Source organism: Lolium rigidum, chromosome 7 (assembly GCF_022539505.1).
Source record: "Lolium rigidum isolate FL_2022 chromosome 7, APGP_CSIRO_Lrig_0.1, whole genome shotgun sequence".
Classification (NCBI taxonomy): domain Eukaryota; kingdom Viridiplantae; phylum Streptophyta; class Magnoliopsida; order Poales; family Poaceae; genus Lolium; species Lolium rigidum.
Window position 1 is genome coordinate 243070785 of NC_061514.1, and position 18181 is coordinate 243088965.

At 45.4% G+C, this 18181-nt stretch overlaps 1 protein-coding gene across 1 annotated transcript; it reads right to left on the reverse strand.

Annotated features, from left to right (window-relative positions):
• Positions 1-11754: 11754 nt before the first annotated feature.
• Positions 11755-15632, reverse strand: LOC124672589. The gene is made up of 6 exons (XM_047208799.1): positions 15451-15632; positions 15068-15104; positions 14591-14988; positions 14288-14511; positions 14159-14216; positions 11755-12034 (listed from the first exon to the last, which is right to left on the reverse strand). Exons 1-5 carry the CDS (start codon positions 15630-15632, stop codon positions 14191-14193), a joined length of 867 nt encoding a protein of 288 aa, XP_047064755.1. The 3' UTR covers positions 11755-12034; positions 14159-14190.
• Positions 15633-18181: the final 2549 nt, after the last annotated feature.

The window sequence follows — 18181 nt, forward strand, 5'->3', positions numbered from 1 at the left end:
AGATACACAGGTTATATACAGCAACATTCAGATATAATATAAATATCATGTACATTGCACAGATATAACATAGACATCATCATCACATTACTTAGAACCCGATCGAGATACATATATAGTGGCAAGTGTCAAATGTTTTGCATACAACTCTTAATTCATACAAAATTCACAATTTCAAGATACAAAGTAGTCTTCATCCGGTTCCTCCTTTGCTCCGTCATCTCTACCCACCAGGTTCGCTTGCATCGGGGTCCTTCATCCAGTTCCTACTATGATGAAAATGGAAGAAAGTGAGACCAACAAGTCCGATGCACAAGAGAAATGGAATAAATGCCTCATACATTGTTGGTCAACACAAATATTAACATTCAGGGACGGTGTAAGTGAGACCAAGTCCGATGCACAAGAGATTGATATTTGTGCTATCTTACCAGGCTCACTTACGCCGCCCCGAGTGTACGGTGACCAAACATTTTAATCATCGGCATTTTGAAAATCTCAAAGCAAATGGAATGAAAAAATGGAATAAGTGCCTCATACATTGTTGGTCAACACAAATATTAACATTTAGGGATGGCGTAAGTGAGACCAAGTCCGATGCACAAGAGATTGATATTTGTGCTATCTTACCAGGCTCACTTACGCCACCCCCAAGTGTACGGTGACCAAACATTTTAATCATCGGCATTTTGAAAATCTCAAAGCAAATGGAATGGCAAAATGGAATAAGTGCCTCATACATTGTTGGTCAACACAAATATTAACATTTAGGGATGGTGTAAGCGAGGCCAGGTAGGATGCACAAGAGATTGATATTTGTGCTATCTTACCAGGCTCACTTACGCCACCCCCGAGTGTACGGTGACCAAACATTTTAATCATCGGCATTTTGAAAATCTCAAAGCAAATGGAATGACAAAATAGAATATGTGCCTCATACATTGTTGGTCAACACAAATACTATGGTCAGAAACCATAGTTGCAGTATACACCGCCGTATACTTTGCAGAAGGGCCCCCTTTCCCCGGTTGGCGTTCCGTCAACGGGTGCTTGACGACACAACAACGCCGATCTGCATCTCCGGCGCAGAACCACGCCAGCCCCTCGCTGTCCAGTGAACGAGTCCTTGATGCAAAGACCGTGCCGGCCTACCCAGCATTATGCCGGGCCGTGTTGCCGCGCTTCAAACCGTGTGTCCAGTGATCGACACGGCCTGAAGCGCGACAACAGGGGTCGGCATGATGCTAGGGAGGCTGGCACCGTCTTGGCATTAAGGACTCGTTCACGTACTGGACGGCGAGAGAAGAAAAGTGGTGCTGCGCCGGAGAGGCATGTCGGCGTTGTTGTCTCGTCAAGGACTCGTTCACGAAACGGCGGCTAGGGAAAGGGGAGCTCGTCTACAAAGTATATTGCGGCGTATAGGTGACCAAACATTCCAATCATCGGCACTAAAATGGAAGAAAGAGCCAAGTGGTATCTCAACTAGATATCATATGCCTCATACTTTGTTGGTCGAAAGAAATATTAACATTCCGGGATGGGGTCAGTGAGGCCAGGTAGGATGCACAAGAGATTGATATTTGTGCCATCGCACCAGGCTCACTGGCCCCACCCCGGAGTGTACAAGTGACCAAACAATTTAATCATCGGCACTAAAATGGAAGAAAGGCCAATGCAATTAAGAAGTAGCTAGTATGAACTAAATGGAATGCCTCATACTTTGTTGGTCGAAACAAATATTAACATCCAGGGATGGAGTAAGTGAGGCCAGGTAGGATGCACAAGATATTGATATTTGTGCCATCACACCAAGCCTCACTTGCTCCACCCCCGAGTGTACGAGTGATCGACCAACCATCTAATCATCGACAAGTAAATCACTTGGGGTAATGTTAAAATATTTGTCTCCATATTTGGGAGACATTTTTAATATTGGAGTCTAGCTAATGGAAATCAAGAACTAGTCTTGATCTCCAAATGGTGATTAGAGGGAATTTATTCATCTTAAGCAACATTAGGGACAAATGGGATCATGCAAGGGACTTGGGTCATTTGGATCATAAGGCATCAATTAAGGAGGCAACCAGGGACAAAGGGAAACATTTGATGATCCATTATCATAGGCAACAAAGCAGCAACTTTTTCCCCTCTAATCTAGCTAGAGTCCTTAAAAGAAATCCATCATAAGCATGGTCAAATACACATATATAGCATGGGGCAGATGCTCCAAAGGGATTATATATTCATCACTTGGTAATTTGGAGAGCAAACAAGCAAGTAGCCATATCACTCAATCCAATAATATAGTAATTTGGATCATAAGGCATCAATTAAGGAGGCAACCAGGGGACAAAGGGAAACATTTTATGATCCATTATCATAGGCAACAAAGCAGCAACTTTTTCCCCTCTAATCTAGCTAGAGTCCTTAAAAAAATCCATCATAAGCATGGTCAAATACACATATATAGCATGGGGCAGATGCTCCAAAGGGATTATATATTCATCACTTGGTAATTTGGAGAGCAAACAAGCAGTAGCCATATCACTCAATCCAATAATATAGTAATTTGGATCATAAGGCATCAATTAAGGCCTAACAGAGCATGCAAAACATTTGAAGATCATTGGGGTAATGTTAAAATGTTTGTCTCCATATTTGGGAGACATTTTTAATATTGGAGTCAACCCAAGTCCCAAGCCAGGCTACACACACACACAGCCAAACAACTCACCGTGCAGTGTGCATGCCCAACAAGACACACAGGCCAGTGAGTCACCACATGCTTGCCAGGCCAAAATGGGTAGAATACCCAGTTTGTATCATCATCTGGCTACTAAGCCATTTGGTGGAAGAAAACTGAAGATCAGCCAGAAGGAAATCACCAAGGGAACATTGGTATGTCAGTATGGTGACACTACCAGAGAAATCCAACATGGATTAATCCCTAACTAGCCATCCAAACTCACCTAGCACCACACAGCTAGTTATACCATCAGAATATAGACATTTAAATGTCTATTTTGTTTTCAACAGCAAAAGCTACTGGTAATCTAGTCATGGATCAACCGAGATAGCATGAGAGAGTCACAACAACAGCCACAGTAAAGGGGAGCCACCCTTGGACAACATAAAGGCTGTCGGGGCTACCTCAAACCCATAGGAACATTCACTAAGCCACTGCATCATAACCCAATAGGGCTCAGCATGAGCTAGGGTACCCAATCAATGATTGGCAACCCTCTAGCTACATCCAGTCCATCCATGAGATCATTACTGCTCAGCAGTTCATCTCATTTATCTAATCAATCAAGTTAAACTAACCAGATAAATGAAATGCATAATTAACAGTGCACCAGACTATTGCAAATGATCCAGAGGATCACTGCAAGCAACAATAGTTGCTGGGGTAAGCAAGAGCATGCACCAGCACAGACTTGAATACCACACAGGCCAAGAAAGAGCATCAGTGGAACACAAGTCATAGGACAGCAGAAATTCACCAAGCACTGAAGATCATATGATCATCAGGGCCTAACAGAGCATGCAAAACATTGTGCCCGCACGGGAGAGCAAACAAGCAGTAGCCATATCACTCAATCCGACAAAGTAATTTCGTCGAGCACTTTGTGCCCGCACGGGAGAGGAAGAGGGAGGGGAGGGGAGAGGTGGAGCTCACCGACGATGCTGTTGGAGGAGCGGCCGGGTAGAGGAAGAGGGAGGGGCCGGGTAGGGGTGGAGGAGGAGGTCGACGATGATGGCAGGGGCGGCGGCTCCTCCTCCTTGACGCGGAGCCGGCCCCTCCTCCTCCATGCGGCGGCCGCTCCTCCTCCTCCACGCCGCAGCGGCTTGTGCTGCTGGTGGCGGGGATGGGTGGAGCGTGGCGGCATGCGGCCCTCGCGGAGGAAGGAGGCGGCGACGGCGACGGCAACGCTCACCATGGAAGGCGGCGGCGCGCGGCGGTAGGGAGAGGAAGAGGAAGAGGGGTGAGGAGGAAGTACGGGCGGGGGGGAGGGGTACGGGTGGTTATAGAAGGCGCTATTTCTGTGGCGCACCAGCACAAGTGGGCCACAGAATCAACTACTTCTGTGGCGCACCAGAGCAAGTGCGCCACAGAAACACTTATTTCTGTGGCGCAGCAAGCCATGTGCGCCACAGAAATACCTACACTAATTATTGGTGGTGGCAGGATGTGGGCCCCACATAATTTCTGTGGCGCACGGCGCGGTAGTGCGCCACAAAAATAGCTTATTTTTGTGGCGCATTCTTCCTCGTGCGCCACAAAAAATCTTTCTGTGGCGCATTTATTTTGGTGCGCCACAGAACTAAGCTCCGCCTATAAGCATTTCCCTACTAGTGCGATTGGGGATTTGACAATGGGGATTGCCAGAGTAGATCATATGTGCTGGATGGTCCGCGATACAGACGCCGGCTCGTGCATGAGCTCGAAGCCCCGTCGGAGCGGTTTCTTGCCAACGACCTCGTCTCGTTGACATCGCTTCCGTCCGCGTGTTTCTTGGTTGATATCTCGTGGACTCGGTAGCTCGCGTGCTTCACATCTGTTTCGCTCGATCTGTTTCGCTCGATCTAATCTAATATTTAAAGGCTCAGAAAGAGAAAGAGAAAGGCAATAAGAGAACAACTCTGTTTAGGTCGGGATACTTCCCCACTAAAGGAAACACTCACGTAGCAGAGACCAATAGAAGCACGGCATACCAGATGCGGATCGGACGACAGAAATGACGGACGACGAAAACGGACGAAACCACGGAAACGCTTCTCCCTTTATTATTAGGTATAGATATAGATAGATATATATAGGTATAGATTATTATATTATTATAAAATAATATATATGTATATATAGATATATAGATATAGATAAGGGTGTGGCTAGACATCAATCTACTGAGAAATATGTAAGTCTCAGTCGACGCTAGCTCCACGTTTATCGGCTGATCGATTGCATACATAGCTAGCTGCACCGAACCACCTCAACTATATATTATTTCTTTTAGCAAACACACACCAGCGAGAGATGTGCACGTGTACTTTGTAGATTTCCTTTTGATCTTACGTGTTGAGTCTGTTTTCAACATTTGTTAGTTGGGCAGCTAGCCTGATATTCTGCTCTAGACGAAAATATACATTGGTCGACAAAAAAAAAGAATATTGAAGTTGCAATCATGAAATAGAAACCAGTCTAAAGGTGCTAGTTAACTAAAATAGACATAACTGCCAAAAAATCAAAGAAAAAAGGAAAAAAATTCTAGTTGCACATTCTCGAAAAAAAGTGTAACTCGGATAAACAACGGTTAGAGTTCCACATTTCTTGATAAAAAACATATGTTGCACATTTTTTAAGAAATGTTGGAGTTGCAACTCGTTACGAAAAACGATTGAATTCCACCTTTTTTGAGTGAAGTCCAACTTGCCGTTGAAGTTACATGTTTCTTGTGAAAAGCGCAATACTATGGAATATAGGTTGGAGTTGCACGTTTCTTGTGAAAAGTGCAACTCATATTGACCATCGGTTTGTAGTTGCATATTTCTTGTGAAAAGCGCAATTACTATGGAATATCGGTTGGAGTTGCACATTTCTTGTGAAAAGTGCAACTCATATTGAACATTGGTTTGTAGTTGCATATTTCTTGTGAAAAGCGCAACTACTATGGAATATCGGTTGGAGTTGCACATTTCTTGTGAAAAGTGCAACTCATGAATATCGGTTTGTAGTTATATATTTCTTGTGAAAAGCGCAACTACTATGGAATATCGGTTGGAGTTGCACATTTCTTGTGAAAAGTGCAACTCATACTGAATATCGGTTTGTAGTTGCACATTTATTGTGAAAAGTGCAATCCATATCGAATATCGGTTGCTAGTTGCACATTTCTAGCAAAAAAGTGCAACTATTCTTGAAAAGTCGATTAGAGTTGCACATTTTTTGCAAAAAAGTGCAACCACGTTTCATAGTAACTGAATACCAGTTCGAGTTGCACATTGTGTATAGAAAAGTGCAACTCGTTTCAAAACGGGTTGTTAATTGCACGTTTATTTAGGAAAAGTGCAACTAGGTAACACTAGTTAGAGTTGCACATTTCTTGTGAAAATGCAATTTGTATGAAAATACTTTTGTTACTTGCATATTTATCGAAAAAGTGCAACTTGTATTAAAAAATGGTTAGAATTGTACATTTTAAAAGTAGACACATCTAGCAACCCCTAAAATTCTCACACATTTTTTTTGTATCCCCACACAACCCACCTCCAAAAAAGAACAAGAAAAAATAAGAGAAAGAAGAGTGATGAAAAGCTTGACCGTAGTACGGAGTAGGAAACATAGGTGAAAGGCCACAACTCATTCAAAATTAGAAAGACGAAAAAAAGAATAACAAGGAAGACATGGGAATGCAACACAATAATCAAACATGAGATGAGAGTGAAATAAAACAAAAAAAAAATTAAATTTCGACGTGCAACTCAAGTTAGAACAACTAGAAATGCGAAAAATGCAAAAACACAAGGCGACAGCAGACTAAAGAAATAGAATAAATAACCGAAGTTTGCCTTAACTAACAAAGTAACTAGTCTGGTCGTTCGGTTTAGAATTACTGAACCGATCAGCAGGTCTCAAGCTCGAGCCACGAATGGGCACAATTTGTTTTTTTCGCTGGCGGTCAAAATCCATACTCACGCACGAGTCTTGGGGCGAGATCCTACGGTCTTGCAGGTCGACTGAGACGAGACGTAAGCTAATCTCAATCGCTTGAGGATTAGCAAAACCGTATAGATAATATAGTAAATAGAAATATAATCTCTATCTCTACTATATATATAAATATAAAAAAGGAGGAATTTGTTCTGTTTCCTCCGGTCGGAGGTTTCGTCCTACATATTTTTCATATGACCATTTTGCTCTCCCACCAAATCACATAATACGCATAGATGCCGCGATGCCAGTTCCTTATTTCCCCCGAAAAGTCCCCTCGCTTGGTCGAATCCCCCACCGTGCCGCCCACGCGACTAGGCCACACAACCCAAATTCCAACGCAAACCCTAAGCCAGTCGGGCAGCTCTCGCCACCCACCCACGTGGCGTGGGGGCCAAAGGCGGAGGACGCCGGCGACAGGGAGCAGCAGCAGCCTGCCGCGGACGCGGGAGCGGGAGGTGGCGCTGGCCCCAGGAAGGACGGGGGCGGCAGGGAGGAGAGCGTCGTCAAGCTCTTCGTCGGCTAGGACCCCAAGCTCATGATAGAGGCCGAGCTAGCCGCCATGTTCCGCGACGTCGCCATCATCCGTGACAAGGCCACCAAGGTATCACGAGGTTCGTCCATATCCGTACGCCCCAACCCGCGTCGTCGGGGTTTCCTTCCCTCCACCCCATTTCGGGAGGAGGGGGGGGGGGGGGCAAATGGACCGAGAGAGGCTAAATTACACTGTTTTGGGAGTTGATCAAAATGCAAGTACTTATTTGTCGGGCAAATGGGCCAAGTTTCATGTAAGCAAGAATATTGCAGGGAGTTGGCTGCATAGCTAATTAGCACAACATTTAAGTGCTTGTGTCTCTGGATCTCCATACTCTGTGTTAATACCGAAAAAAACCATCCCTTGACTTTTGCTCACGCTTCGCTACTGGTTTTAGGTAAATGGGCCAAGTTTCCTGTAAGCAAGAATATTGCAGGGAGTTGGCTGCAGAGCTAATTAGGGCATGACCAATGCCGGGCGCCTATTTAGACGCTTGAGCCAAGATTGAATTGGAAATTGATCCTAGCGTCAGCCTAAGAGGCTGCAACTCCAACGCATACATGTAATTTTCGGGGAAAAGCTGGTATTCCCCCGGACGATTCTACGCACGCTTCCTCCGCCTCCACAGCGTGCCACGCGTCCGTGAAGGGCCCACAAATCACCGTGCACCGGCTCCTTATCCTTTCGTCCTGGTCGTCTTCTCTTTCCCCATCCTCACCCATTCTCTCTCACGCCATGGCTCCATCGCCTCCTGCCCAGCACCTCCCTCCAAAGTCCATAAGCCATCGCCAGGCTAGATTCCCCGCGTCGTCGACACCTCGCCGGATCCCACGCACCACCGCGGCCTCGATGGACTCCTATCTCCGCTGCGCGAGCTCCACTGTCGCCTCGCCACCGGTGACTCGCAACAGGACTCGCTGCTGTGGAGCCCCTGTGCCGGTGCTAGGCTCACCGCGACACCGCCTCGCTGCCGCTGGGCACGGAGCTCGCGCGCCGGAATCCGCCGTGGCCACGCTAACATGGGGGACTTCCGCGCCGGTATCCGCCGCGGCCGCATTTCCATGGGGGACCTCCGCGCCGTTGCTACCTATCGCGACCGCCGTTGCTACCTCAGGCCACCGCCGCTGCTACCTCAGACCAGCGCGGCTGCTACATTCGGGTGTTGTCGTAGCTACATGCGGTCGACGCCGTTGCTACCCCAGGCTACCGCTGCTACCTCAAGCGGACGCCGTTGCTACCTCAGGCTACCATCGCTGCTACCTTAGACCGCTGCCGTTGCTGCTACATTCGGCCGCCGCTACTGCTATCTCAGGCTACCGCGGCCTCCGTTTCAAAATGCGGCCGTCGCCGCTGCTACCTCGGACCACCGCCTCTGCTACCTCAGGCTGCCACCCCTGCTACATACGAGCGCCTCTGTTGCTGCATGTGACAGACGTCTTCTTCGGCGACCATCCTAGCCACTCTGTCGCTGCCGCATCCCACCTCCTCTCACCGCTACATCCCCCTGTCCACCCTCTTCTTTACCGCAGTGCCCGAATCCAAGCCTCCAACCATGTTTCCAACGATGGAGCTGCGTACGACCAGTACAAGAGCTGCAAAGGACCATCTCTGAAGCTCCTAGCGGCGTACGCGATAGCTGCAAATGATGGCTGCTGTAGCTACAAGTGCGTACTGTGGTGATGTATCTGATGTCGCCGGAGCTGCAAACGACTGCCTCTCAAGCTGCAAAGGTTCATCGGCGGGCTCTGCTACAAGCACGAGGTGTCGCTGCTACATTCGCGAGGCGGCGCTGCTACAAGCACCCAACCCAAAGTCGTCGGCGTTGCTGCATTCGCGAGGAGGCGCTGCTACAAGCGCCCGAAGTCGTCGGCGTTGCTGCAATCGCGAGGCGGCGCTGCTACAAGCGCGAGGTGTCGCTGCTAAATTCGCGAGGCGGCGCTGCTGCAAGCTCTCAAAGTCGCCGTGATGCTGCTAGCCCGAGACGACGCTGCTACAATCTAGAGGTGGAGCTGCTACAAGCAGGGTCGCTAATGCTGCCACCGCGAGCGGGGTGCTGCAAGTCAGAGTAGCAAGCTAGAAGGCGGGGCTGACGCTGCGTACGACGGTCTTCTTCTTCTGCGACGACCATGGCTGAAGGCGCGGAGCCCATCTGAATCCATGGGAATTGGGTCGAGTGCAGGGTAGAGAGAACGGTGAAGGGGCTGCTTTGCAGGCCGCCGTGTAGGTCTAGGGTGACTGCTGCGGGGGTGGCGTGACTGCTACGGCCGGTCGCCGGCGACTGCTCTCCGACGAGGGGGCCATGAGATTTTGCTTGGCCTCTTTTCTGCTGAGATGGAGCAGCCGTAGTTATATTTGTCTGGATGCGAAAACGTCTTTCGCGGGGCAGAGGATGTGGACCACTTTAATCACACGGTGCAGACCGTTTTAATCAGACGGCCAGCGATCGGGGGATCGGCTGATTTGATCCCCGGGGGCTCAGCGCGACCCAATTTTCAGGCGCTTGTTCCCCAACTAACTACCCTGATTTCTCTGCCAAAGTCAACAAGCGGTCTGGCTCAACAATTTGCGTCCACGAGTGAAAATTAGCGCCCATCGACAGGGATTGCTGGGCATAACTGCCTACCGCCCGGGATTGGAATCCTAGCGCCCTGGAAAAGGCGTACGCGATGTACATGCTCTTAGAGCAAGTACGATAAATTCTAGTCAACTAGCTATAAGGATTAAAATAGTATATTTGTATTTAGTTGGAGAAGAGAAGATGAGAGAGAATGTAAGTGGGCTCTTATGCAACAGCTAGCTCTAGCACGTACTCCTAGGCAAGTTGTATGAATGAAATGTGGGTTCTCTATTGAAAAAATAGTACATCTTTATAGCCAACTATTAGAGCATCTACAGTCGCGTCCCTCAAAAAACGTCCGGCATAAATGATTTGGGGCACGTTTGGAACCGTGTCGGACAAAAAGAGACTAAAAATCTGTACAAAAAAGAGACCCTTTCTAGCCGCGTCCCTCAAACAGCGTCCGGATGCATGATTTTAATAGAGGGGACCACTCCATGTGAGAAAAGTAGGTGAGAGAAAGTGTGGGAAAAGAGAATGACATGTGAAGAGTAGGGGTTACATGCATGCGTCCGGACACTGTTTTTGTGTCCGGTGTCCCCAGTAGAGACTCTATATACAGAGTCTCTACCAGGGACGCCGGACATAAAATGGGGCGCTATTTAGCTTCGGAGGACGCGACTGGAAAGCGATTTTCCCCCATTTCTTGTCCGCCGTCCCCCAAACGTCGTTTGGGGGACGCGACTGGAGATACTCTTATACTTGGTAGCTATGTGTTGACTATAGATGACATGGCATCTTGCTTATAGTCAACAACCGGCTATACTATTGGAGTTGCTCTTAACACACCATTGCAAGTGCTTGTGTCTCTGGATCATTTTCCATATTCTGTGTTAATACCAAAAAAAAAAAAAAAAGGCATTCCTTGACTTCTGCTCACGTTTCGCTACTGGTTTCAGGTAAAAGCTTGTGTCATCCTGGAGGCCAACGCAAGCACTAATCGCGTGCACATGATTGACGTCCATGTCGAGCACGGCGTGCAGTGGCCACCGTTTCTGCAGGCCACCTGCGACCGTGCCGACAGCAACCTCCGCGCTCACCTGAGGTTAGGATCACCGACGCCGGCCACGGCAACGACGTGCTCCTCCGCGCCTAAACCGTCTACGTGCCTTCGAAATGTCCCTCGACCTCGCATTCTGCTTCCACCCGCTGCCCAGCTCGCAGCTGACCCAGTCACAACCACGGTCCATGAGCTACACCTATACGAGACGCTGGCCGTCAACTGCGTGATGTTCCTCCACAGACTTTCATGGGATCGGTGACCTCGCTGCGTTCTTGAGGTGGGTCTATTAGATGAGCCCGGAGCCCTGCGGTAGCTATAGTCGCCGAGACAGAAGGAAGCGCCGGCGGAGGAAACGACGACAGACGACCTGCCGTGGCGGGTGGCGGCTGCTATGGACCTCTACTCGGTGATGCTCCATGCGCTAGAGACCACGATGCAGCCGGGCAGTGCGGAGCGACTGTCGATGGAGCAGTAGGTCCTCAGCACGGCGACCAAGGTTGGACAGGCCCGACAGCGGTGGCAGGAGTCCCCCTGCTGCTTCAAGGCGTGTGTTGCTGCGCGGCGCTGGGCTATGACCGGCAAGAACGTTTGGCAGTGCAGGTGTGGCTTCGCTCCAGCGATGGCTGCACTGCACTGCTGCACTACCCGTCGATCGGAGCAATACGGTCAGGCATAGAGGAGTACCGTGGTCAGTGTTTGCTGGTTGTGTTACTTGTGTACCGATAACAGCCATCCGTTAAAGCAACGTTAAATATGTGCACAGATGTGGGCCCGTGTGCTGCAAACTGTATGGTTTTTAAAATAGATATACCATCAACAGTAGAGGAAACGAGTGGTCCAGAAGAAGAGCTCAGCTGTGCTCGGGATCAAAACAGCATTTCCGAATCTAGAAAATAAACTTAAGATCTAGATGGGGATGGCAACTGAACAAAAAGCTAAAGAGAACTAACTAAGATCAGAAATCTAGAACATAAACTTAAGATCTCAATGGGGATGGCAACTGAGCAAAAGCTAAAAACAACTAATTGTTTAATTTTCCACTGAACTACAGGACCATCTGTCTGTCTTAAGTTTTCAGAATATTAGCCATGAAATACGGTAGCCTGCCCTTGTTGCCTCATCCAAGTCACTAAACAAGCACCTCTGGGGAGATATCCGGAGCTGCTTCTGCAAGTTGTTGAATTCAAACCGTCAGCAACTATAAAGTGGTACACATATGGTTCTTTCACTACGAAATGCTCAGTGAATAGATGCCCAGCACGGATCAACCCTTCTGGCAAATTTTAGATGTTATATTATATGTTTTCTCTAATAAAACCAACTTTAAGATATTAGGAATATTAACCAAAGATCAGTGTTGTTGCTCAGCAATTGCACATCATTTCAATTTAACTGCCAGAGGAAAATATTATAGCAGATTTTAATTGCTCGACTTTTTGTACGACATCCAACCTCAAATGCTATATTGAACATTTCTTTCAATTGGTAGACTGCAAGAAGGATTATATAGCAAAAGCGAAATAGAACATACATAAGCTGCTGACTTGAACAGATATCAAACCTCTGTCGTATATCTAAAAAAGAAAAATAATCATATAACCCCATAGAAGATAAACTCCAAGGTCACACTTCTTATATAAAAAAAAGGCACAGATCCGGAGGATCTGAACCATATATCCCTCTCAATCCAACGATAAACACAACCACATGTTGTATGACGAACCATCAAGCAAGTCCCTAATCCCAAGCTCTAATCCTGCAAACATATCCTAATCCTCTACATTGAGAGAATAATAAAGCGCTCCCTCTGCCATCCCTCACCGCCGCCGCCCTGCGCCTCTGCAACCGCCGCGTGGCTCGCCGCCACCCCACGCTCGATGAGATGCACCAGTGCAACCAATGGAAAAAAATAGCCCCTAGTGGCAGCAGTTGTTCCAAATCCGAGTGTGGTTGATGGAAACTAACTAAGGTGTGTGCAATATGAGCTTTGTAGGCTTTTTTAGATGAATTGCCATCTGTGTTTCAGATATATGACCATTCACCCCAAAACAAATGGGTGTACCTATGACAAAGAAATTAGTTACTGTATTTGATGGTCTTCATTCTGGTTATTAACTTATTCGTGCTTGCATCTTTGAATTGGTTGATTGCTTTCTCGTCTGTTAGTGAATAACATGTATATTTACCCCACCCTGTAGAATATCAGATGTGCCATAAGCATGGGGTGAAACAAGAGAATTTCTTGTTTGCTATCATTGTGTAAAGGAATTCTTTCAATCCTAGTAAGTGCATCACCATATGATTTTCCCATCCATCAACAAACCAACTAACGGCGCCTCACTGACATCCCTATGGTAGCTCACCGATGAGAGGGTACGGAGTCCGAGCTTTGCTGATCTCGGCTGCTTGAATAAAAGAAGAAGGTTGATTAATAAAATGAAGCCTGCTGGGATTAATGCTTTGCTTTAATGAACTGCCAAACTTAGTCGATTGATAGTTCAGATGGCATATTGCATGGGCCTAATCGACAGTTTGCTGGGATCAATTTCTTAGAAACCTTGGTATGCTAATGTCCATGGAGGCTAACACGCTTGTTTCCTGTCCCAACTGACCTGTAATTTAATTTCATGTTTGAGCTAGGTTTCGAGTTTTCCCCTTCAACTTCTTATTCTACGAGCCTGCCTAAGGAGTTCCATGGACAATGCCAATGCTTGCGTGAAGTGAAGTTTCTGAAGATTGCAACATACTGATAATACTAACTTCTGCTATAGATGGATATGGACTGGTAATACTTATAACTTCTGTGCACATATGCTTCTATCGTGCTCTTATATAGTGGGAACAAGTTCTGAATAATGAATGCGAGTTCGGGCATGTACTAATGTGTTTATGTGCAAATTTTGGCAATAATACTTTTCTACTTCAGTTGATGTTTGATTTTGACTTCGTCCTTGATCAATTCAGTTATCTGGTTGCTAAATTGTTTTACTCCATGCTTTATCAGTGTCAATTTCTATAAAAGAGTACTGGATGATTTCTAGACTGTATTGATTGAAATTTGGCGTACTTCATTTTTACTTGAATTGATAAGCCCAGGCCTAGTAATTGAATATAGACATCATGAATCTGTTTTATACACTTTTTATGGTGGAAATGGCTGGTTTCAATAGTTTTTGCTCACTTTTCATTATCTAAACCAAATAACAAAATAACAATTCAAAATTGATAGATGTATTATTTAATAAACTAAACAATAATAAAAACTTAAAAGACAGTCAATTTATCACTCACCAACTTAACTGGGACAGTTCCACTAGCTTCCACTACTTTTCACTGACTTGGTCAAAGCCTAGAAGAGAAATAAAATGCATTAAATTCAGTTAATCAATCGTTTTCATTAGCACTTCTAAATAATTTTACCTTTCATCATCTCTCTTAACGCAGGGACAAAAGAAAGAGCATGTTGTGCATACGTTGGTCCAAATTTACCATCACAGGAATGTACGGTTCCCACGAGATGTCCATCCAAATCAAATATTGGAGCACCGATGATAGTATTGATATCAATACTAAACCCCAGAGTGAAAAAATCAGCTTTCCCGACAACATTTTCTTTCTTACAATCAGAATCATTGTCTGGACATCTGCAAGAAATAAAAGTATTAAATATCTGCATATAGAATTATAGATCCAACAGAAAACAAAGTCACATAACTAACTTACATAACAGATGTGCTATATGTGTTTCTTCCATTCTCTCTTATGTTGGACAATAAGATAACAATGTCAGTTAGGACCTTTTTGTCATCCAAGTTGACTGGGGGGTATTGATCGCCACTAACTTGCACCTTGAGAATCACATGGCCCGAAAAAGTGCTCTTGCTAATAACTGTTGCTTCTTCAATTATACCATCAGAAAATATAACATGAATAACATCTGGGGGGTCCTTTTCTACTTGTGAAAAATTGGCAGCAATAAAGGTTGCTCCTTGACTTGCAGAAATGACAAATCCAGTCAAGCTCTTATAGTAGGTAGGACCTATTTTGAATAACTCAACTGAAACAACTGACTTGTAAACCAGAGACACCGCACTATCAATATCGGACTTGCGATGGAGGACCTAGCAAATAAACTAAATAAGCAAATAGACATGTGTGCATTTGTGCATCTGTGAATGGACAATGCAGTAAAGAATATACTGGGGCCATGGTCTCTCTGATAACCAGCAACGAAATCCTGAAAAACACCAGCAACAAAATCCTGAAAAACACCAGCAACAAGGCATATCACTGTTAATTCTTTCCCAAAAATATTAGATACGAAATATAGTGGATCAGTCAAAAAAGATCAATCTGCTATGAATCAGAAATAACTCTCATACTCAGAAGGCCTAACCCACAAAGCATAGGATTTGTAAAAGAACACAGAAGTAGTTGACTTAAAACTGAGTGGGTTCAGATCTAGAAGAAGATAGCAATACAGATTCAGCATCCAGATCCCTGAAGACAACTCTAGTCTCCAACCTAGAGACAAGAACCAGGAGAAGGAAGACAAGAGGTGAAGATGGGGAGGAGGAGCTTACCAGACACCAGAGATGCCGTCGCCGCCGAGACGCCAGAAATGGGTGAGGAGAGTAGCGCCCTCTTCCGGATTTTCTCCACTGGTCGAGCCCCGCCGGTCGAATGTGGGGGGCTGCTCGCTACCGAGCAGGTCGGTGGCAAACGGGGCACCGCACACCCCAACTGCCTTCTGGGCCAGGCCCATATACGGATGTGAACAACTTTTTAATTTTTTAATTTGAATAATTTTCTACTTTGAACAATTTTTGATGTGAACAAATTTTAAATTTGAACAAATTTTATATTTGAACATTTTTTAAAGTCGATTTTTTTTAAAATTTGAACATTTTAAAATTTTAACAATTTTTGAATTTGAACAAAATTCATATTTGAACGGTTTTCAAATTTGAACGATTTTCAAATTTGAACGGTTTTTAGATTTGAACAATTTTGAATTTAAACATTTTCTCAATTTGAACAATTTTTAAAAATTAAAATTTTCCAATCTGAAAAATATAAACAAAACCGAAAACAGAAAAAAGAAAAGAAAACAGAAAAGAAAAAAAGATAAAGCAAAAATGAACTACACAGGCTAAACAGACCCAAATGAGCCTGGCCCATACCCGACCAGGGGTGTGCGGTGGCGGTAGCCACCGACCCGGTCGGTGTATAGGTTTTGCCGTCGGTGGAGGGGGGGCGGGGTTGCTCCGACATGTCAAAGCCGCCTCTCAATGATAGGATCGGCCCGTTAAAACGGTTATTTTTAATTTATTTTTCCTTGTTTCTTTTTATTTTATTTTTTTGCTTTTCTTTCGTCTTTTATTTTTATCTTCTATTCTTTTTTATTTTTATTGAAAATTTTACTTTCGTGGTCTCTATTGTACTTTTCTTGTACCATGACTACTTTTTAAACTCCTAATTATACTATATATAAAGACTGGCTAATTTCATGCGTTTTGAGCAGCTCAATCTCACGCGGCACTGTTCAAGCGCTATTTGTTGCCAATCAAAACATGACACGTTGGCAGGATGCTACAGCAACAGCTGATGAATAGTGCTCCATGTTGAACAGTACCGATGAACAATACCGTGGATGAACAGTCCCCTATGAACAGTGTCGGTTGCCCATAAACATTAGCTGCGAACATCACACGCAGATGAATAGGCTGGTCACCATGAACAATACATATGAACGCGGATGAATAATGCTGACTTTTTCCTCTCTCGCGGTAATTTTTCAAAGCAACTTTTGATTAAAAAAAAAAGAAGTTCGACAACTTAATATATTTTTCAAACATTCGTGCCGTTTAGATTAAACGGTCAAATGCGGATATTTTGTGCATTTAAAAAAACTCAGAAAAAATGCCGTCACGAGCGCAACGTTTTTTTCCCTCTCTAGCGGTAATTTTTTGACGCAACTTTCGACAAAAAAAGAAGTTTGACAATTTAATATATTTTCCAAATATTCGCGCCGTTTAGAGCAAAAGGCCAAATGCGGATATTTAGTGCATTTAAAACAAAACTCAAAAAATGCCGCACGGGCGCGGTGGTTTTTTCCCCTCTATCGCGGTAATTTTTCGATTCAACTTCCCACACAAAAAGAAGTTCGACAATTTAATATATTTTCCAAACATTCACGCCGTTTAGAGAAAACAACCAAATGCGGATACTTAGTGCATTTAAAACAAAACTCAAAAAATGCCACCACGGGCGCGGTGATTTTTTTCCCTCTCTCGAGGTAATTTTTTGACACAACTTCCCACACACAAAAAACTTCGACAATTTAATATATATTTACCACATATTTACACCATTTAGAGCAAACAGACAAAAGCGGATGTTTAGTGTATTTTTAAAAATACAAAAAAGGGCCGCACGGGCCACACCGCGCCAAAGCGCTGCGCCAAAGCCTGCTAGTTTTTTTAATACAGGAACATATTACTAAATAGTGTACGTGTGGTGACTTTATTTTTCCCGTTGTGGCGGTTTACTTGGGCATCTTGTGCTGAGGTTGCATGGGCACGCGTCCGGTCGGTGACCCTTGTTATGTTGAGTTGGCTTCCTATCTCTTTTCTTTCTTCCAAACCTTAGAGCATCTCCAGTCGCGTCTCCCAAAGCGTCCCCCAAACCGCGCCGGATTGAGCGTTTGGGGGACGTGTTTTGTTCGTGCCGCGTTTGGGGGACGTCGCTCCCCAGCCGCGTCCCCCAAACGCCTCCCCCAAACATTTAAATTACTTTTTTTTGGCTTTTTATTTCAATTTCCACAAACTAATACATAATTTGGAACGTGGTTTACACGAAAACATAATTGGGAACGTGGTTTTCCACAAACTAATACATAGTTTGAACCGTCGTGGACACAAATATAAAATTTTGCAAAGAAACTAAACCTAACTAGGCCGTGCATCGAAGGTTTCATGTGTTCGCTGCTAAGAAAGAACACTCGAGGGCACACCCAGATCACCTAAACTGGAAAATCCAGCGGGAGGATGGTGCCCTTGTTGGTTCTACCGATGAAGCGAACAGGCAGAAACCTCCGTGCACGTATTCGCTGCGAAGAAACAACACTCATTCGGTCGTCCTCCTCGTCGGTGCTCTGTCGTCGTGGGAGTCCCTGTCGACGTGGTAGTCCCGGAGGCAGCGCCTCTCGTCGAAGACCTTGACTTTCATGTCCCTGTTGCCGAAGTAGGAGAACACGAGGATGAAGCCGGCTTGGAGGCTGTGGTGGCGCGCGAACTTCTCCCGGCCCGATGT